Source organism: Anas platyrhynchos, chromosome 2, assembly GCF_047663525.1.
Source record: "Anas platyrhynchos isolate ZD024472 breed Pekin duck chromosome 2, IASCAAS_PekinDuck_T2T, whole genome shotgun sequence".
In the NCBI taxonomy this organism is placed as follows: Eukaryota; Metazoa; Chordata; class Aves; order Anseriformes; family Anatidae; genus Anas; species Anas platyrhynchos.
Genome location: NC_092588.1, coordinates 11611959 through 11633422, shown reverse-complemented (window position 1 = coordinate 11633422; position 21464 = coordinate 11611959). Strand labels below are relative to the sequence as shown.

The window sequence follows — 21464 nt, the reverse complement described above, 5'->3', positions numbered from 1 at the left end:
AAAGGGATTAGGAGAGGCCCACAAATCACTTTCAATAGACCACAATGAGATAAATGAGTCCTAAAAAGCTGCTGGTTCCCACCTCTTGCTATAACTGCTTGTGTAAGCTAATCTTCCTCTTTCACATAAGCAAATATTAAAGAGGATGGTTAAGAAAAAAAAAAAGAAAAAAAAAAACAGCTAATAGCTAAGGAAAGAGTTTTTCCTTCTCTTCCTGCTTACAGTTCAGCTTATTTTATTACCTTATTTATCATCTCTAATGATGTCTAAGCACGCATGGAAGCAGGGGACATTTAGGAAACAGCAAATTGGTCCTTGCTTCAGCCAGTTCTCTGCGTGTATGGCAGCAGAGGTGATAATGTGTCCCAGAACAGGAGCTTAATGGACTTATCTGCTGGAATATTACTTTCCAGGGAGAGGAAAGTGAGAACAAGAGGTTTCATATGGCTAATTGCTTAAATAATGTGAAAACTAGATGGGTTTGAAAACAGCCTGAATAAGAAATTGTGGAGAGGCAATGCAAGCAAATGACTCAATTTCCTTCTCCAACATATTAGTGAAAAGCTGCCAGGTATTTGGTGCTAGAAAGTAATGGTTACTGTATTAAAGTTTGTAGTAATGGTTGGTAAGAGGCAAAAACAACTCTGTTACACAACATTTACTGTTGTCTTCCGAATTCTTCCATGCAGATGGAAGTGTTTGGCTGAAAAGAGAACAAATTCACATTCATCATGTGCAGATCCTTACCATATAAAGCAGATGTCTTCCTGGGAAATGAAGGGTGAAATGTCTCTCTGCATAAATCACTGGGAGTTTTTCTTTCAACTTCAACAAAGCAATCCAAAGATATTAAGAGATGAAGAAAATTAGCATAATCAGCTCATGCTGTTTAATCCCCCAAGTCCAACCCAGGAACATTCTCTGTGTGTTATTGGTTAACACTTTTATCCAGGCCAGGTTTATAGGACCTGCAATTTCCCTGTTCCACTGACTGTTGTAGCTGTCAGATAGCTCACAACGTGCACCTTGGATTTTAGAGAAAGATGCACTAGGTGCAATATATATTTTGAAAGTATAATTATATTAAGTACAATGGAGAAAGAAGAGCATAGTGCAATATGGCAGCTGCGAAAGAAAATGCTTTCAAATCTTATATTTCACACAGATATGATACGCATATATTTTTGATTCCTTCCTTTAAAAAAGCTGCTGAGAGTTGATGGTGACTGGAATGATGACCAGGATGGATATCAGTGATGGATGGCGGACTGAAGAGCACAACAGGAGAAGGAGGGCTTGTAGCTGGGGATTAACCAGAAACCTAAGGAATGAATCTCTTGAAAGATAAGATGTCTCTGTCAGCACAAGCACTGAAGGCTCAGAACTTCCACAGGTAAGAAAATCAGCTTCTCTTAAACAACTATTTATGTGTTACTTAGGAAAGTAATGCTGGGTACCTGTCACCACAATGTTTAAGCCCATGTAATCAGACACAAAAACTCTTCTTGGCCGTCTTTTCAAATACAAGAGCTGCAAACCCCAACCAGCAGTTCAGTCAATGGCTAAACTTCCACTGAGTAAGGTGGGCTCACCCACACGTAGCTTCCATCTGAAATGAGCTGAACACTCACTGTGTTGAACACTCTAGACCTTATAGTGCATTCTACAGTATTGATAAAACAGAATTTTGAGTCAAATGACTTGTATTAATGAAATGCTCGCTGCTACAGTAGAAGAAAGTAAATTAAATGACAGTTGTACTTAGCATTTTCTCTTGAGAGCTGAAGGAAAACACTTAGAAAAGATTTAGACAGTTCCGCCTGATTTTGTGTCATTAATCAGAAATAATGTAAAGTCTATAAAAACCTTCTCTATTTGTCATGGACTCAGCTAGTTTAAATCAGTTTCTTTAATTCCACTGGACTCAATGATACGACCAGCTGATAATTTGGCCCTATGGCCAAAAGTCACTCAATTTCAGAAATAATAATAATAATGACCTAGATGTTATTCTAAAATACAAAATCAGAAAGAGGAAGAAGTGAAAACTGAGCATATTATGTCAATTGCTGAAACAAAAGTTTTAACAGAAATGGAATATTGATTAAATTTGGCAACATAACTCAGCAGGAACACAAATGAGTGGTTTAAAACAGCACTAACAACACAAAGCAAACATGAAATAATCTACCAACAGTATGAGTGGTCCCAGTATAACAGACTTTGGGCAATGGCTACAATTGTTTTGTACTTTCTAGAGATTTTTTTTGGAGTGTGCAGAGTTCACACAAACATCCGTATCAGTCATTTTTCTGTGGCCCATTTGTAATCCTTACAGATATTTCTTCTAACACAAGAAGTAATCCTTCTAACACAAGAGGAAAAACATTGTAAGCATGACAGTTGCTATTTTTAAACAGGCTTCTGGGAAAAAAAATAAATCAAAGAGCTAAAAAATCTGCATCAAAGAGAATAATAAAGAGATGAGCCACTCGGTCCCTGATAGGCAGACACATATCTGGAAGGTTGAATGTATCCAGGCTCTTCCCATGGCTTTCTTCCTCTCCTCCCACAATCACCAACAGTATGCACGTGTAAGCATATGAGCCAGTCAGTCTATAAACCACTATTTTTCCTGTGAAGAGCTGAACCAACGGGGATTACTTTATATATATATAATTTGTTGTTAAAAAGTCCTGTTGTGACTCCAAGAAAATATTGCTTTGGGTTATTTTTCGTGGAAATGCTTTAGCTTTTAATGATGATGGAGATTATTACCATTTTTTTTTTAAGAAACAATTAAACCCCATAAAATCTATATATTCTTCTTCCCTTTATAAGTATTTTATGTTACCAGCTCACATTTTATATGTGTTGCCAGGAACAAATAAAGATACTGGAAAATTTATTGGGGCTGTTAGCACCTACAGGAACAATCTTTAGCATATGTGTAAGCTTCTGAGATATAGACGATGAAAAAACAGTGTAAGCAGGGCTCGATGCATGAGCCCACCCTCTTCCTCAGCAGTTTCACCAGCAGCACAGATGTCAGTCAGTTCAAACCGATCAGGAAAGTGCACCCAGATGACCTAATCCAAATCCTGCTAAAGCCAGTGCAAGCACTGCACATCAAGCCCTATCCGGAAAGATTTCAGGGATGGCTGACTGCAGAGGGCATGGCTCATTCAGCAGCATTACCGACCCTGGCCAGAGCACCTAGGAGCAGCCGGAGGGATCCAGGAGCCAGAATTGCTCCTGGAATCGTCCACTGCAATTCTGAAAAAGCTTCACAGAGCTCTCAGCAGCAGGGAGCGAGTCTTGTTTAATCAGACTCTGGAGTCTGATTAAACAAGAGCTAGAGTTTGGCTCAAAAAGGAGAATGGGGCATATTTTTTTCACTGACAGTGCAAATAAAGATCCTTTTATAAGAATTGCCATGCCAGACAAATATTTTCCGTAGCTGATATCTGCAGACTCTTTGTATCTGGGGAAAACTAATGCTGAATAATCTGAGGCTGCAATTCCAGGAACATTTCTTCAAAAGCAGTACTGGCATTCGGGTTGTGTGGAAACGCTGAGCTAGGCTGAGGAACTGTCCAGCTTGTAAAAGGGAAAATTTTTCTCCTTCCAGAACTGTATCCAGCAGGATCCCTTTTCCCTTCAGTTCACCATGAAACAGTGCTTCACATAACACATCACAGCAGCATTATACAAATGCTAGAAACACTCACATCATTTTCTGCACAGATATTATGACTGTTCAGTCAATACACTGATGTAAATTAATAAAATAAGTGAGCATAATAATTTTGATTCAATTCATCACCATCTGCTAGTATCAGTAATATCAATATGCTAAGTTATTTGAAATTAATACCCACTATCCATATTCTTGCTATTCAAAGGTAAAAAAAAAATGCATCAAGAGCATCCCTTTTAGCTGTTTCTCTGCCCTACTGTTATAAAAACCATCAACGTCAGATTTTCCACAGCTCACTGTGAAACTCCTCTTGGTGCAGAGCTGCCTTTGTAGCTTGAAAGCTTTCTGTAATACCAAATTGAATAATACTTTATTGAGTATTATGACATCTTCTTTCTGTCCTACCCTCAAAGGTAATGCAGAAAACGTGAACACCAATAGACTTTTATCACCCCCACTCTCCTCTTCCCCCCCAGAAAAATTAAAAATAAATAAATAAATAAAAATCAACTGGCATGGATACCTTTTGGTTTTAAGGCTACAATGCTTTCAACTAAAAGACAGGCATCATCTCTGTAGCATGAAGTACTGTGGATGAGGGGGCTACGCTTTGTTTCCTCAGCCTCATGTAAAATAAATACCATGCTTTGCAGGTAAATTCAAAACTGCATTTTCAAACAAGCAGAAGAAATCTATCACTTCTGTATCATTTCTGCATATATTTTCAAGTAGTGAAAAATCTAAAGCTTCTGTTTCGTTCCTTCTTCATGACAATAACTGCTTACAATGTGCATGTGGAGATCAGGTCAATAAAAGTCTTCCTAGTAATGAAAATGCATGGAGGAAACTCTTTCCCCTCTTTGTGGCACATTCTGTTTTGTTTGTAGCACTCTTTTTCCCCCAAATCTTTCCCTGCTCCTTCACTGTAAGCAAAGTGATTGAATAGACTGGAGGTTTTGGGCAGCCTCAGTGCTTCAGCCCAACCCTAGCAATGACCGAAGACTTTCTGCAAGGGGTCAGTTCGCTGCCTGCTCTGTAATGAATGCAGCCCCTGGGTGATTGGGTCCGGTGATTCCAGTTCAGGTGTTAGCAATACGTAAATAGCACACTGCTGTGCCAGTGCATGCAGGCGTACAGTCACTACTGGGGCTTAAGTGTGTGAAGGTCATACCCAAAATGTAGTTAAAGGCCCACAATACCACCACCACCCCCACCACCACCCCTAAAAATACAAACAAAATTGGCAAGGGGAAATATATTTTGAGCCTTTGAATCTGCTGCTGAAAATGCACATCCAGAATCCACAATTAACCAAATTCTTAATTTAAGACTCTCGGATTCCTCACTAGTAGCAACTTCTCGCATGGCTGCATCAGCATTATTGCTACCACCTCCATGTGCACAGAAAGTTCCTCCTATCCTGGTGAGCAATGGCCTGGTTTCAGTTGCACACACTTTTACAACATTTCAGCTTGATTACAGCAATATAACATGTCTGGCCTTAAAACCTTTGGCAAATGGCTGTGCAATATTACCATGTCTTCAGATCCTGTCCTTTGCTCCCTATGCTCGTTTCCATTAGGAAACTAAATTACCTTTAAGACCTCTGTCCTCTCCTTTAGGGGAACCAGTGACCTGTGCCCAGGATATCTGAAAGATCAGTTAAAGCCTATGAATGAAAATCAGTGCCAACAGGTCAGTTCTCTGGTGAACTGGAGTAACTCAAATTACAGTAAAGCTCCTTGTCTAGAAAGTTACACTTCGTGCACGCCTGGAACTGAACCGTGAAATGATCTCTTGTAAGTGAATAGATGTTAAGAGCATCATGGTGTTTTGCTCTAAGCACTATGTGTATTTCTTTGACTTTGTTTTCTCTACAGACACAGGGTATTTCCACACTGGGGAATGCCAGATGGGTGAGTCGCTAGGAGCTTTACAAAAACTGAACATTTCACCCCTAGTGGGAAGCAAGTGTTTTGCTTTCCTAAATTTGCAATTCTAGCCAACTCAAAAGTAAGTTGGTGAAGAGATTTTATCCAATTTCCACCAGCTAGAATGACAGTCAGAATTATTCCACTTCTAATGAAATAAAGGACTGTTTGCAGTTCTAGAAAGGATTCGGAAATTGCCAGTCTTGGGTAGCTGAGAGGGGAAAGTATCAAACTGTAAAGCAGTATCTAAACGCATTGCAGGCTTATCCCTGCACCTCCACAGGCTGAAGTTACAGAAGGAAGAAAATAGTAACAGAGAAAAGGAAATAAATAGACAGATTATAATCCAGTATAATTTCATAAGGCAAGAAAAGACATCTGCTAGTTTGTGAGAGTGCATGCTGGATCAGAAAGCCCAGAACTGGGAGAGGTTTGGTAATATTTGTAACCTAATTGTGTGGGATTCTTCCATGGTTTTCTCAGAAATTTGCATATGTGCAAAACTGGCACTAAACTGGAAGCACGTCCCACACAGGCGATGCTAGTGAGGTCAGAGGGGTTTGCCTCCCCCTGTACATATGCAGCTGTAAATTATTAAAAATCCTGATATCCTTTGTTATCTTACAGTTTAACCCTCATACGGATAATTAAATTAATGTTTCAAGTCTTGACCATGAATTAGTTAACCCCTCAGTCCAGAACACCTGCCTGTCTGGCACTCTTTCCTTCCTCCCACAAAACACTCCTGCCATCTTCTGGCCAGGCCACCAAGAGTCTAGGGGCTGGAAATGTGCTTTGAGGTGTTTGTACTGGACGGGCTTTTCCATCTAAAGCAATCAACCAAGCGAGCAGGTCGAAATTAAATTTTGCTTTGGGATGTGATGTTTCACTATAAAGAGTGATTTAGCTTTCAAGCTGTGCAAAAGCTCTCTCTCTCGGCTCAAAAGGATTTGCACGACCTTTTGCTTTTATACCTGCAAATATCCCGAGGGTTTCATTTATTCCAAGTCTAAAGGAGACATTCAGCTGAGACTGTCATTACTGAGCTGTCTTTACGTTTAAATGGCAGGTTTCGGTGAATGTTATAGGCAACCAGTGTTGGAATGATGGTTTTTGTGAACATTTGTTAAGCACAAAAGTTGCAGTGGAATGTGGGGCTAAGCAAAGTTCGTGTGGTATCAGATTCCAAGGCAAATATTTGACGTGGCTCTAATCAAAGCCAATGCTAGGGTTTGATATAGCCTTGCAAAGCTTGAAGGGATTTGCTAACTAGGAGTAAAACCTTGTTTAGAAGTCAAGCGTTAAGTTCTGAAATCACTTCTTTGCTCCTCAGGATGATTTTCAAAATTAAGCCAAACTTCTTTCTGAAAAATATGAGTTATTTTAGGGACAAGAACTGGTTGAAATTTCACAGCCTGTTATGCAGGCTCTGGATCTCATGCTCATGAATACTCCTTTTAGTTAAAATCTTGACTAACCCAAAAGAGCAGAATGCTGATTATAGGTTAAAGCCATCCTGTTGGAAAATGAAACCATATCAATAGCAAAACATTTCACAAAACAGCACTACATTAATGAACTCGAGAGAAAAAGGAGAACAGGCTGTGACATTTTCAAAACAGGACACTGATTTGGATGTTCTTTTCAGTATCAAATGTACACAGCAAATCTTTGTAGCATATGCAAATAATCAAGATTTTACATGCATATTGTGTATTTTATTTTATATGTGTTATACATACCAGTGCAAATAATATCAAATCTTAAAAAGAAATGGTTGAATTGCTCAGGATGTTTCTATTCTTAGTGCCTCGGTTGTGAAATATAGAACTGGTTAACAAAAGAGAAATTCTGCGCTCTGTATCACTTGTGGTTAGGAGGGATAGTGTGAGAACTGAAACCACCTACACGAGCATGTAAAAAAAGTCAGTCGGGCTAGTTTCGGCACCCTCCCAGACTTTACTGAGCCATGCCTTACATCACTGACAGAGACTGCTACCCAGCCCTTTGTGGCACCCTTCTCTCACCCAGCTCAAGTCAAACAAAGGGTTGGGAACCATCCCAGTTCCATGGATAGGCAGTGAGAGGTTGTCCTCTCTGGCATCTCTGGAGAAGGACTTCACCTATCTAAAGATAAGTGTCTAAGAGTGCCTGTTTCTCTTCAGCTGACTGCTCAGGAAGCCTTCATAGCTGACACCAAGCAGACTTTTAGATGGCAGTCAGCTCAGAGGAATCCCACCCAAGCCAGCTCTAGATGGTGATGAAACCAGAGAGATGAAATGATAAAGCCGAAGTGCTGAAACGCCTTTGAATGAGCTTTCTGTTATCGGCAGAGGAAGTGAGGCTGACTGCTCATTCAGCTTCAGCGCTGCAGCTCAACGCTCAATGTCAGGCCAAAATCTGCTGAACATTGGTCTGCATCAAACCCATCAAGTTTATGATCAGTTATACGAAGGTCTGGATTTCCCTGGGAGAGGAAATGCTAGACAGGTCGTAGCTCTGTCCCACGATACTACAAATCACTTGGGCTCTGCTGATGTGAGACAAAACCGTGCTACTCTTCTTCCCACCCCCTCACCAAGACGGTAGCTGTATGCAGCCCGAATTACACTAATCCCTCTAGCCCAGCCTCACTCATGGCTAACACTCACAACTCTTTTTGCTGACCAGATGCAGTGTTTTACAAACACATTGCTGAAGACTCATAGCTCCATGGGAGCCATGGTAGGATTTCTTCTGCCAGGGAGGAGCTTTCAAGACCACATTTGCTGCCGTAGCAGGTCTGGTTTTCAAAATAGCTCTGATTCTCTCCACGTCTGTCTTTCATGGGTGGCCCGTAAACAAATATCTCCCAGATGAGCTCTTCTGAAGGCTGAGATCATCCTGAGACGTGTCATTTTATCTGAAGACAGGAAACGATTCTTTCCAGTGTGCTTCATTAATCAAAAAACCTGTCACGATACAGAGCAGCTTTCAGCTTTTTATTTTTAACTACTTTTATTTTAGCTAACTGGTGCTAACCTGACGTGTTCTAACTGTTGACCAGCCGTACAGTTCCGTCAACCATTTTCAGTTATCAGGAACTAGCTAAATTTAGTAGACCACAGATTAGCAAATAGCTCCTGCTTGGCACTGTACATGCAAAGGGCAGGGGAACCACGGGCAGGGTTGCTGTGACTTCAGAAAAGAGAGCTTTTTCACTATAATTTTTTTTCTGCTAAGGCTTTGTTCTGGTCATGGGGTTCAGGGAGAGTGGCAATCAGAGCGTGAACCTCAAGGCTGCTTGGTAACATTCAATATAGTCTTGTTGAGAAGCGAAGGAAAGCCCTGGCAGATGAGCCTCAGCCAGTTAGGGCAGAAAGATGAATGTTCCCATAGCTGGGATTTTCTCTGAAAGCGAGGATTTTTCAAGAAGATTGCATTTTCTGCTGTGGTACATCTGGTGTTCAGTATAATTCTGATTTTCTCCACTTTCCTCTTTCACAAAAGTAGTATGAACAGTAAAATGAATGCCAGCCCCAAGGCTGAAGGAACCTGTCTTAACATTTGCTATTTCACTTTGTAATTTGGGGGTCCTACAACTGCAGCCCAGATGTTGCTGAATATCTGAGAGAATCAATTCAACAAGGCCTTGTTTTGTGTACATTTAATCAGAATAGCCAGATCTTGCCTTTCAGCTGTATGACCCACTGCATGCAGCCACACATCACCTTTTAAGCAGAAAAAAAAAAGTGTAATATCTAATTATTTTTGTTAGCTATGAAAAGCAATGTATAGAGCAAGTTTCTATGTGTATAGCTACTATTTAATTTGTGTTTTCAAAAGGAAAAATTTCATTAATGAGGTTAAAAGTTAACATTGGATTGGCATTTTATGTATTACATTTACATCTGTATAACACAAAACACGGCTGAGGTCAGAGAAACTACTATTACAGCAGCATCTGCTCTTCCACGTGCTTCACACAAAATATCAGGGGCATTTGTATTTCTCTCTGGCCATTGGGCTCTTCCAGCTTCCTACCTGTTTTAGGAAACACATGTTTTTCTGTGAACAAATAGATGTTGAGCTATCAAGAAGTAACAGCCCAGAACATCTACAGAAAAGAAACAAGTCTTAAAAACCATAAACATATTGAACACCAATTCCTAGGACAAATTTCCAGTACCTGCTCTGAGATACTCTAAATATATTTTACTGCTTTAACATCCTAGAGCTATTTTTACTGAATATGTAATTTGTAGTAAAGCATGTTGTTCTTTCTGCCATGGATTAATAACAGGGGAGGAGGGAGGACAGGTTTAGGGGAAAGTGTTAAGAAAAGGTGTGATACCCAACCAGCAAGCACACAATATTGCCTGTCTAGTCAGATACACTCAAAAAAAAAAAAAAAATTAAATTAAACATCATGACAGCAGAAAAAGGGTAATAGAAAAATGGAACTATACTCATTCATTCTTTTTGCTTGCTTTGGTAACTCTTTAAATCAGGTCTGCAATACGCAGTTAGCAGCTCTGGAAAAGAACGCAAACCTCAGCAGCAGAAGCCACAGCGTCAGGGAGGGAAGGGGGAGAGTTATTGGGAAAACAAAACAAAACAAAACAAAACACTTTTTCCATGTAGTGCTTGGAAAACAAACCAAAACTAGGGGAGGTGAAAGATCAGGGAGGAGCTGCCTTAAGCAGTGCCCTTCCTAAAGGCCCCAGCACCGAGAACTGGAGCCAGAAAGGGCAAAGGTGAGCAGTGCCCTGAGTGCGGTGCCTCCCTGCGGGAGCTGGGCAGCTCGGCCTTGCAAGCAGGCAGTGATGTCCACGGCGAGGAAGGAGGCTGGTGGCAGGCCCTGCAGCTCTCCCGTAGCCAGACGGACACCAGGAAGGTGGCTGCGGGCTTTGGATTCCCCATCTCTTGCTTTTCCTGCCACCTGGCTGTGTGCTGGTCACAGATAGGAAACCAGACAGATAGGGTGGTGAGCAGCACAGACAGAAACTATTCTTGGGTCAAGACTACCAGTGCCTTTAATAATAGCGTTCAAGCAGTCACGTGAGCATAAATCTTCCAAATTAAACCATAATTACGTTAGCGTTCAGACATTTCACAAGCACCACGCCAAAAGCACCACGTACAAAAGTCTGTCCTGAACGGCAGGACAAGGGCAGGGTTGGGAAAGCCCCAGGATCTCTCCGCATTAGCTGGGAATTTGTTGTCATTGGTAGCACACCTCCTCAGGCAGCCATGCAGGGCATTCAGACAGGCAGAACTGATGGGATAAGCTGCAGGAGGCGCACAGCAGCTTCAGCAAGGCACAGCTGGGGGTCGCCCACCTGCAGAATTCACCTACGCTTATGTTAATTAAACATAAGCTTTATTAGGCTTTATTAAAAAAAAAAAAAACTTGGCTTCTTTAAAAAAAGGCAGGCACATTAGTTGCTCGTGCTAGAATATCATCCTGGGACAAGAAAACAGAGTTATCCACTTAGGTTCCTTTCACGATTCCTGTTTTTTGTTTCAGTCCCCACTATAGACATATTCACTGATTTTAATTCTTACAGCAAAAGGAAAGATAAGCTGTAGAGAGCTTTATTCTTCTATAAGAAATATAAAATCAAATCATATAGTTCATTTCAAAAGATATTTGGGAAGGAGAAATCAAATTTGAAATAGCTAATGGATTGTTACATTCATTGCAAACTAAAACTTCTCATTTCTGACATGCACGTTTTTAACTTTTTCTTATTAGCCAACTGTTTTAATTCTTACAAAAAATACTGTATCAGGCTAAATTTATATAAGGTGCTTCAAGGCAAAGATACTGTTTTTACAGTTTCCAGGATCTTGAAGTTAGAAATCAAAATGGTACTCTGACGCTTCCTCGCATTTTTATCCTTTTCCCCTTAAAAAAAGTGATTTTTGCATGGCCATGTCATTTTGTAATATCTGGTGTAAGCATTGCTTTTAATCCAGCAAAGTCTTTGGTTTGAAAGGCTCATGAGATCATTCAAGCAAAGGGAGGAGTTTTGCCAAACAGCGGCTGTAGATGTGGCCACCTTGCATGGGCACAGACTCTCCCCACAGCCTCGGCAGTAATTTTTAAATGATGGAATAAAACCCCAACCTGTTCCTATCTGCTCGTATAGAACATTGAGGAATCCCAATGGCATACATTTGTCATTGAAATAAATAGATCAGGGACTTTCTGACTTGCTGCCTGATATAGGAGGTGTATTAATTTACTCAGAAAGTGTTGACTAGTGTTAAGGTCTTATGTATTATCAATCGTATCTCTAGGGCATGTTCTTTGTGCTGCCCTGACATGGGGTGTAGCCGTGTAGGCTTGACACTTTTACCAGGTCAGGTGTACACTGACATGCGGAACAAGCTTCACCTTGGACTTCAGGACAATGTGCCCCTGACAATTAATCCATATAGACAAATAAAGGAATTTCATGCTTAATTTATCTTTTAATTTATGGACAAGAATATTAAGAAGCCCCCAGCTGAGAAAAGTTTGTCCACAAGTATTAATATGAATTTATATAGAATAGGATTTACCCTCCCACATTTGCTTTTAAAAAGAAGTTGAGACTTATCTTAAATAATGACAAATTTTCCTGAATTTGTATATGCAACTGAAGAGAAATCAGTAGTTATGGTTGTGTCACAATGTTGAATTTGGTTTATTATTCTGTATTTGAAGATTTCAGTAGTGCAAACTGTAAAATTACAAGTATCCAGTAGGTGTCATCTTCATACATACCATGTGTACCATAATCACGTTTATATATATATATATATTTAATTTAACTAAGATTAACAGTGAGACTCTTAAACACTGGAAGTTTTCTGAAACATATGTGTAAAAATCAATGAATTTGACCTAATACACTTTGGTAACACTACGATTTCTGGAACTGTCTTGTACAAATAATTTACTTCCATGCCTAAATAATATCCGTAAAATATACCTGTAAATGTACATTTTTAAACCTGAAAATCAATTTAATAGATTCCATTTAATTGATATGTTCTTAAAGCAATATAAATATATTCTATAACATTGCCTCTGATCCTGTATTGCAAAACATAGATGTAAGATCTTGACTTATGAGGACATTAAATGAAGTTGGAAGGGCCTCCAGAAGGCATGGAACTCTATTTCCATAAACGGTGTTTTAAGCTGTTGATTTCTTGAAATTCCACCTTGTATAAAGAAATATTTTTGTATGAATTATGGAGAATTATCAAGTACACAGATCTGTTTGATTTACATTGTTTGTCATTGCGAAACAAATACTTTTATTTATAGTTAGCCGCTCAGTAGCAGTTAGTTTAGCAGCTGGGGAGTAAAGTTACTCAGGAAAGTCTGAATCACTTTGATCCAGCCATCTGCAAATGTAAGTAAAATAAACACTTTTCACATTTTAAGCCCTAACCTCTAACTCTTATTTGGCACCAGGGCGGTTACTGGGTCAGAGTTATGCCTTCCACCATGTGATTAAAAAATGCACTTTGCCCATGTACACGGGTTTTGTAACGCAATCCTTTAGCAATCTGGCAACTTTTCTGGTTTTGCGAGCGCCGGGCACGGCTTAGGAAAGTTCATATGCAACTCTCTTGGGCCCGGTCCAACATCCTTGGAAAATAATGGAAAGGGCTTAAGCCGTGAGCTGGGCAGCCGTGTGGAAGGGCTGAGCTGTGACAGGGGAAGCCAGAGGCTGGCGTTTGCAGATGTCACCCCGTGGCTGATGCCAAAAAGCAGGCAGGGCGGCCCGCGAACTGCTTTTAATTGGCACGGGCAGGGCGCTGGAAAATGCCCCTGTTTGGGGTGGAATAACTTTGATTACACATTTGCATCTTTTGCTTGTTTGTCCACACCAAGGCAGCTTGGCATTTCCACAAGTCAGGCAGCCCAAATACGTGGGGCACCTGTGAGGATGTGAGAGGCAGGAAACGTGATTTCAGAGGAAAACCCTTTTAATTTTTTTCTCTTCTCCATACGATCTAGACCTACAGTTACGTACCCAGGAAGGCAGGTCCTTCGCATCACACATGAAAAAAAAAAAAAAAGACAAACCAGCAACAGGAAATTCTGCCTAACCCGTCCCTAATTAAAAGATCATCGCCCCGCCAGGCTGCGTGACTCACTGAGAAGCCAGGAAGCGCTTATGGTGCCGAGGGCGGCCCGGGGGTGTCAGGGCAGGCCCAGGGTGGCAGTGGGGACTGGGGGGCCGTGATGGGCCCCTTGGGGCCGTGATGGGAGCCCCGGGGCTGTGATGAGACCCCCAGGGCTGTGATGGGACCCTTGGGGCCCTGTTGGGACCCTTGGGGCCGTGATGGGACCCTTGGGGCTGTGATGATACTCCCGGGGCTGTGATGAGAGCCCTGGGGCTGTGATGGGACCCCCAGGGCTGTGATGGGGCCCCTGGGGCCATGCTGGGACCCCCGGGGCCATGCCATGACCCCCATCCCTCAGGAGTGTTGTGAGACAAGCCGGGCCTGCGCATAATAACAATATAACATGAAATAAACGCCTTTATTTCTATTTGTCATGGTGTAGCGCTTTCCGGCTTGAAGGAACCCACCCTGACCCGCGTCTGACGCGAGACCGCGCGCCTTTTTTTTTTTTTTTTTTACGATTTCACTGATTTTTAACAAACTGTCAGCGCAGCCAGAGGGGAAGGCGAAGCCTCCTTGAGGGGGGGGGGAGGCCAGCAGCCCACACCCGGCTCCACCTCAGGGGTCGGGGCCGGGGCCGGGCTCCCCCCATGCCCTCCGGGGAGGCACCGGGGGGCGGCGGGGGCCGGGGCCCGAGGCGGAGGCGGTGGCGGCGGCGGCGGGGGCGGAGCGGAGCCCGGTGACGGCCCCGCGGCCCCTCCCCGAGGCCCGGCCGGGGCCGGGAGCGCTGAGGCAGCGCTGAGGGAACATGGATGCGGCGGCGGCGCGGCGGGGGGCCGGGCCGGGCCGGGCGGTGGAGGAGGAGGAGGCGGCGGGAGCGTGGTGGTAGCGCCCTCGTTCCTTCATAGCCTCTTTTTTTTTTTTTTTTTTAATTTTATTATTATTATTATTTTTGGGATATGGCGGCCCCGGGCCCTCCGCAGCTGGCTTGGCTGCGGCTGGGCCCGCGGCTGCGTGGCGGGCTGGAGGTCGCGCTGCGGGTGCCCAGCCTGTTCCTCATCGACGCCATCTTCAACGCGGCCCCGCTGCCGGGGGGCTCCTCCGTGGGCGCCGCGCTGCTGGCCGTGCTGCTGCGGCTGCTGGGTGAGACGGACACCTCCTGCCCTCCTCCTGCCCTCCTCCATGCCCTCTGGCCTTGTTTACAGCCGCCCTGCCTGCCCCCCCCCCCCCCCCCCCCCCTCCGTCCCTTTTGTCGCCTGTCCCCGCCTGGCTGCGGCCCCTGAGGCGTTGCCGTGGGGAATGGGCTCCTTCCTTCCTTCCTTCCTTCCTTCCCCTGCCCTCCCGCGGCCCGGAGCGGCTCCCTGGTGTCCTCCAAGCTCTGCCTGCCTTCTGCTGGGGCCTTCAGGGTGTCTTCTCCTCCCTTGCCCCTCCTGGTGGCTCCCATCCCGCTCCCCTGCCTGCTGCTGGGCACTCAGGAGCTCCCTGCTCTTCCTCCTCCTCCTCCTCCTCCTCCTTTTCCAGAGCAAACCGACCCCTGGAAGCCCCCCAGACCCTCAGATGCTGTTTTCTTTCCCGAGATAAAGGTTAATTCACTGTTACGCCTATCCCACGCTATTTTCAGTGTGGGATGTAATGCTAAGAGGGGTTCTGTGTGTGCCCTCGTGCTGCCCGCTGCTGACACCGAATTGTACAGGAGCTGGGATTGCCGTGACGGGAAGGAGCCCCCGAAATACAGCAGGAGGGTTTGCAGGCCCACGGCGTGTTAACTTGGTGTGGTTTTGGTGTTTGTGTTAGGAAAAAGTGTGAGCAAGGACGCGGGTGGGACACCTGTCAGGGGAGGAAACTCCAGGAGAGGTTAAAAGGAAAGATAAAGAGCGAGAAGTGTGGTGGTGACAGCACGGCGCTAGGTGAAGAGAGGAGGGCCAAGGGGATGGTGAGCAGGAGGTAAGAGGAGAGCCAAAGAAATTAAAAACACAAAGCAGGTGCTTCCCTGCAGCACCTGGGGAAGGGCTGCGGCCAGCAGCAAGCCCAGGGACGTCCTGCCCTGCCCTGCTGCTGGTCCTGAGGGCTCTGGGACGGGCAGGAGGGGTTCTCCTTCCCTTTTGCCCATTTTCTGGACCTTTTGTTCCACCCTTCTGTCATTACTAAGAGTGCCTCATTGAGAAATGGCTCCTTTTTAAGGGGAAATGGCACTGCCCTGCCTCACCCAAACCAGCTGAGGAGCCCTTCGCTGTGTGATCCAGATGCTGTAGGAAGTGCCTGGAACTTAATCCGATGTAAACGAGGCGGGTGGATGTGTTGTCGGATGATCTCTCTTAGGAGCGTGGTAATGGGGCTGAATTATGAAGGAGCTCTTCAGGACCGTGTTTATATCATCACTTCTCTGGAAGGGTTTGGGGGAAGGAGTGGGTGATCCCTCCCCTGACTGCTGCACAGGAGCTTTGGGAACAGTTTATGTAAGACTTTATGTATGTCTTGTACTTTGAGACAAGTGCTCTGTGGTTCTTGGCTTTCCAAAAATTAAAAATGTAACCACTTAGAGACCATGGTAAAGACCTTCCATGTTGTTCAGGCTTACACATTTATTTATTTTTATATCTTCCTCTGAATTTAAGGATTACAGGGTTGGGGTTTTGTTGTTAGGGTAAGCTGAAATATTTGTCTTGGGTCCTTCTGTATATAAACACAGGGGAAATTGCCCCTTTTTAGTTACTGTTTGCTGGCACTGAAAAACTGATCTAAGCTTTTCTCGTAGCACAGCACTGCTTAGGACAGGATAAATGCACAGCTTACAGCTCTGAAATACTCCAGGAGCACAGTTTACTTGGCTAAATGGAGTTCTGAATGGTTTTAAAAGTGTTTCGCTGCAGGAACCCTCCGTTTGGTTCCTCCGCCACTTACTTTTAGGAAAAGGATTCCTTCAGAAAGCGGTCCATCCCCAGGGAGGGCACGGTGCTCGGAGAGGGTTGCAATAATACCGGAGTCCGTGGAGAGATGCGGGCTTACGAGCGATGGCTGGGGACAAGGGCAAAACAATTTGGCAGTTCCACGTGATCGCAGCACTGACGAGCACAGGTAATTGAGCCCTGCCTCTGGCTGGAAGTTGAATTTTAGGTAGTGTGCTGCTGCAAAAAGGTACTGACAAAACTGCAGGAGCGCAAGGAGGAAATAGCAGAGGGATTTGTTGCAGGGCAAGGAACAATTTTAAAAGTAAGTGCTGTGCTTGGAGGCTGTGCTGGACAGGTAGCTGGAGGTGGGGAGGCACGGCTAGGAAGGGTAAAGGTGCTCAGAAGTGAAGCAGCAGCACTTGGGGGAGCACCAGACAGATCTCACCGGGGAGGAACAGCAGCAGTGAGGTAGAGGAGAGGGGCTGCTCTTGGGTGAGCACAACGTGGGGCAGTGGGACATCCCGGCATGGATGTGATCTCCTATAAGCAGGGGAGCACCGTGCTCACCGCCCCTTCCGAAATTCCCGCTGGTCTGTGTCATCTTTGGAGGTTCCTGTGGGCTTGGCCCTCCCGCACCTGTTGACAGGGAAATGTTTTTTCACTGGGCCCTCTTCAGAGGAACCCGTGGGTGTCGCTTTTCCCTCGCCTGACTCACCGCAGCAGCGTTTCAGGGATGTGTCTGGCATGTGGAAGGTCAGTGTTTGCGAGGGGACCTGCAGTATCTAAGTACTGCAAGGCAGAAAAATGGATTTAATTAATGGGCATGGATCAGAGGAACCTTGTTAGTACGAAGTCTCCTTGGCTTCAGGGGTCAGAATCCGATAGCCAACAACCTTGTTACAGCTGAGTCTTTCCTGAGGCTCAGAGAGAGGACACGAACTCCTCAGCACCGTCGGCTTTCCCGTAGGTGTTTATTTTGCAGGCAATGAAATTTTCAAGCTAATTCCACAAAACTGTTGTGTGCAACGAGTCTCAGCTTTCCGTGGGAGAGCTGAGCAAGTTTCTCCTCCGTCACCTTCCCAAGGTTAATGATTAGTTAAGGAGTGTGTTTTTACATAAGCCAGTGCTGCTCGCAAGGAGCACTGTTAAGGTGCATAGGTAACTTTTTGGGGGGGGATAGTCTACCTTTTGGTATCATTTCATGTTCGCATTTTTCCTTCTTATTCAGTCGCTCATCTTTGTTTGGTCAAGAGCAGCTGGCAGTGCCACTGGTGGAACCGAGTGCTGCTTCTTAGCCACATTTCTTATTCCTGTGATCAAGATACAGAGGCTTAGAATATTTCCTTGTTTACATATTTGATTCTGGAGGATTCGGAACAATCCAAAACACCATCTTCAGAAGAAACTGATCCTATCCTCCAGTAAAAAGAGCGTTACTTGGGATTTCAGTAGCTTTATAACAGGGCTGGAAAGCAGCTTCTACTGAAATACAAGCTGTGGAGAGCAAAAGGAGGCTGGTGGGACACCCACAACAAAGGCAGTGAGTTTCCTGAAGGAAAAAGTGCTTAAGGATGTGCTGCAGGAGTGCTAGGGAAGGGCCCTGCCTGTGGCTGGCGTGTTGGTGGAGTTTGTGAGTTATGCTACAGGAGGAGCGGGCTGCAAGGGCATAAATTGTGGTGCAAAGGTACTACAGGCACTGCGATATGGTTTGTCATAGGAAGATCCAGGCTTCCTGTCACAGGCACGATGGTTGGTATGAGGGAAGGGTTAGCAAACAGGAATTTCAAGATCCGAATCTGATCCGTAATAAATAAGACAGAAACTCGCAGTGGTACCTGCAAAGAAACCAGTGGCACAGTTTGGAATTGCCTACAAAAACGTGGTACACTGGCAGGTCTTTTCCATGAAGCTTGCGTTTCAGGATAACCTTATCAGAAATGAAAACAAATTGAGAATTGGAAGAGTGCCCCCGTGCCCAGGAAGCTGCAGCAATTTTCCAGTGTTTCAACCACTGTGGTTTAAAAAACTAAAATCTAAAAGGGCATGGGGTTCAATTAAAATACTTTAAACAGCATCTGTGGCTGAGTGCCTTGTTCAGGTGAAGCGGGGGGGTGTAAAATGGGGATAAATGAGTGAATTCCCTGACTGTACGTATAGAGCCGGTGCTGTAGCTGTTAGCCGTCTGCTTTTAGAGCTCAGCTGCCCTTAGATTTCGAGGCTGATTGGGAAGGGTCTTTGAGGGCTTGGAAGCTGGCCCTGCTCGGTCTGAGGCTGCAGACAGACCCGGTGACAGCGGTGCTGTACGTGCAGGCGTGTGAAGTGCAGAGGAGGTGGCTCCTGTACTGCCCTGACAGCAGCACCGCGGGGAGCATGGAGTTGTGGGCACCTACATGGAAAGCAGTAATGGACGTAAACGTTTCTCCGAAGCTAATAGGTGAAATCTGTCGGTCACTTTCTGCCGAGAACTAAATGGTTTCCATCTGCTTTCAGGTGTCTTTGTGTCCAGTGTTGTTCTGGTGTTACAACAGCGAGCACTTTTCAAGTTCTACATGATCGCCTCGGCGTTCCTGCTGGCTGCAACTTCAGTGTTGGTGAATTACTACGCTTCTTTGCACATCAACTTCTACAGTGCCTACTACACAGCAGCGTTTGGGATTCAGTTCCTCCCCCACAAGGGACCCTCGCTATGGATGGCGCTTTCCATCCTCCAGCTGACCTTCGGCATCGGATACGTGACGCTGCTGAACGTGCAGTCCATCTACTCCCAGCTCATCATCCTGGACATACTGATCCCTGTCATCGGCTTGGTTGTTGAGCTACCCGTGAGCGTCCGGCAGGTGCTGGTTTTTCTTTCAGGCCTCGTGCTGACGCTGAACACCACAGCCATTCTGGTTACAAAAATTAAATGGTTCTATTACTCGGTGCGGTATGTTTACCTGCTGGTGAGGCACATGTACCGCATCTATGGATTACAGCTGCTGATGGAGGATACGTGGAAGAGGATTCGCTTCCCGGCGGTCCTGCGGGTCTTCTGGCTGACGAGACTCACAGCACAGGCCGTGGTGCTGACGTACGTTGTAAAGATGGCCGAAACCAACGCGGAAGACAAGTTCTTGATATCGTGGGATAATTGCTGGGAGCTGATCTGCAGCCTGATAATAAGTGGGTGCGATTCTACCTTAACTGTGTTAGGCATGAGCGCCGTCATCTCCTCCATAGCACATTATTTGGGGCTCGGCATCTTGGCCTTCATCGGCTCGACCGACGAGGATGACAAAAGGCTGGGTTTCGTAGCGCCCGTTTTGTTTTTCATTTTGGCCCTGCAGACTGGCTTGAGCGGCCTGAAACCAGAGGAGAGGCTGGTTCGCTTGAGCCGCAACATGTGCCTTCTGCTGACCGCAGTCCTGCATTTCATCCACGGAATGACGGACCCCGTACTGATGTCTCTCAGTGCCTCCCACGTCTCGTCGTTCCGCAGACACTTCCCCGTGCTGTTCGTTTCGGCTTGCCTTTTCGTCCTGCCGGTTCTGCTCAGCTACGTCCTGTGGCACCACTATGCCCTGAACACGTGGCTTTTCGCGGTCACGGCGTTCTGCGTCGAGCTTTGCCTAAAAGTCATCGTTTCTATCACTGTTTATATTTTGTTCATGATCGATGGCTACTATAACGTGCTGTGGGAGAAACTCGATGATTATGTCTATTATGTTCGTTCGACTGGCAATATTATCGAGTTCATTTTTGGAGTGATGATGTTTGGGAACGGAGCTTACACAATGATCTTTGAGTCGGGAAGTAAGATCCGCGCTTGCATGATGTGTCTGCATGCGTACTTCAACATCTACTTGCAAGCCAAGAACGGCTGGAAGACTTTTATAAACCGCAGGACTGCTGTTAAGAAAATCAACTCCCTTCCCGAGGTAAAAGGCAGCCGGCTACGCGAAATAGACGACGTATGTGCAATCTGCTACCACGAGTTCACCACCTCTGCTCGCATTACGCCCTGCAACCATTACTTTCATGCACTTTGTCTTCGGAAGTGGCTGTACATTCAGGACACGTGCCCCATGTGCCACCAGAAGGTGTACATTGAGGACAAGGAGAACGCCAACGTCTCTAACAACAGTGGGTTTGTGGCACCCAACGAAGGTCCTGTAGAAGCTGCAGAAGAAGCTGCTGATGCTGAAAATGAATTAAATGAAGATAATGACAGTTCAGAGAGTGACGAAGATGACGACGACGACGACGACTGTGTGGAACAGCACTTGAATGAGACTCTTAATGCTAACTCTAACTCTCTGGGTGATTAAGAAGTCCTTTCCTAAGCTGTGAGGTATTATTTGTTTAAATTGACTTCAACAGATGAAAAAAGTATCACTTTGTAGTTGTTATACCTAAGCACAACAGCAGTATCTTGATGTTGAGTCTGTGAATGGTGGTTGTTTACTGTGGTGTGTGCTACTGTAAATATACCTCTAACTTGCTGGTCTCTTTCATGACCACCTTAAATTATGTACATTATTGTACATGGAATAAAATGTTTTCATGTTTTTAAGATGGTTGGAAAAACACTCTTTAATTGCTGTAGTGAGAATGCTGTGCCAAAGACTGTATAGCAGTAATCCCTGATCAATGAGTTCTGGATGTAAAGGAAAACTATTGGTGAAAGCAGACTGTTCAACAGCTCCAATCAGAAACGAAAAGCCTGAACCAAAGTAGCTTTACTTACAAATTCAGTATTAGCAGAGCTTTATTGCTTAAAAACTAGTGAGTTGTATTAATAAAAATAAAAAAAAAATAGGCTGGTAGGCTTAATGCTACAGCATTTGTGTATGC

General features: G+C 44.7%; 1 protein-coding gene across 2 annotated transcripts; it reads left to right on the top strand.

Annotated features, from left to right (window-relative positions):
• The first annotated feature begins 14500 nt into the window (after nucleotides 1-14500).
• RNF139 (ring finger protein 139) lies at nucleotides 14501-21183 on the top strand. 2 transcript variants are annotated; one of them, XM_027452684.3, is made up of 2 exons: nucleotides 14501-14886; nucleotides 19122-21183. In XM_027452684.3, exons 1-2 carry the CDS (start codon nucleotides 14703-14705, stop codon nucleotides 20936-20938), a joined length of 2001 nt encoding a protein of 666 aa, XP_027308485.2. In that variant the 5' UTR covers nucleotides 14501-14702; the 3' UTR covers nucleotides 20939-21183. The 2 variants fall into 2 exon arrangements, with proteins under 2 accessions (XP_027308485.2, XP_038030247.1); XM_038174319.2 differs by lacking the exon at nucleotides 14501-14886 and adding an exon at nucleotides 15069-16953.
• Nucleotides 21184-21464: the final 281 nt, after the last annotated feature.

Coding starts and splice junctions, on each gene's coding strand:
- RNF139 (XM_027452684.3), top strand. CDS start 14,703: ATGGCGGCCCCGGGCCCTCCGCAGCTGGCTTGGCTGCGGCTGGGCCCG. Junction 14,887..19,121: donor CGTGCTGCTGCGGCTGCTGG/GTGAGACGGACA, acceptor ATCTGCTTTCAG/GTGTCTTTGTGTCCAGTGTT.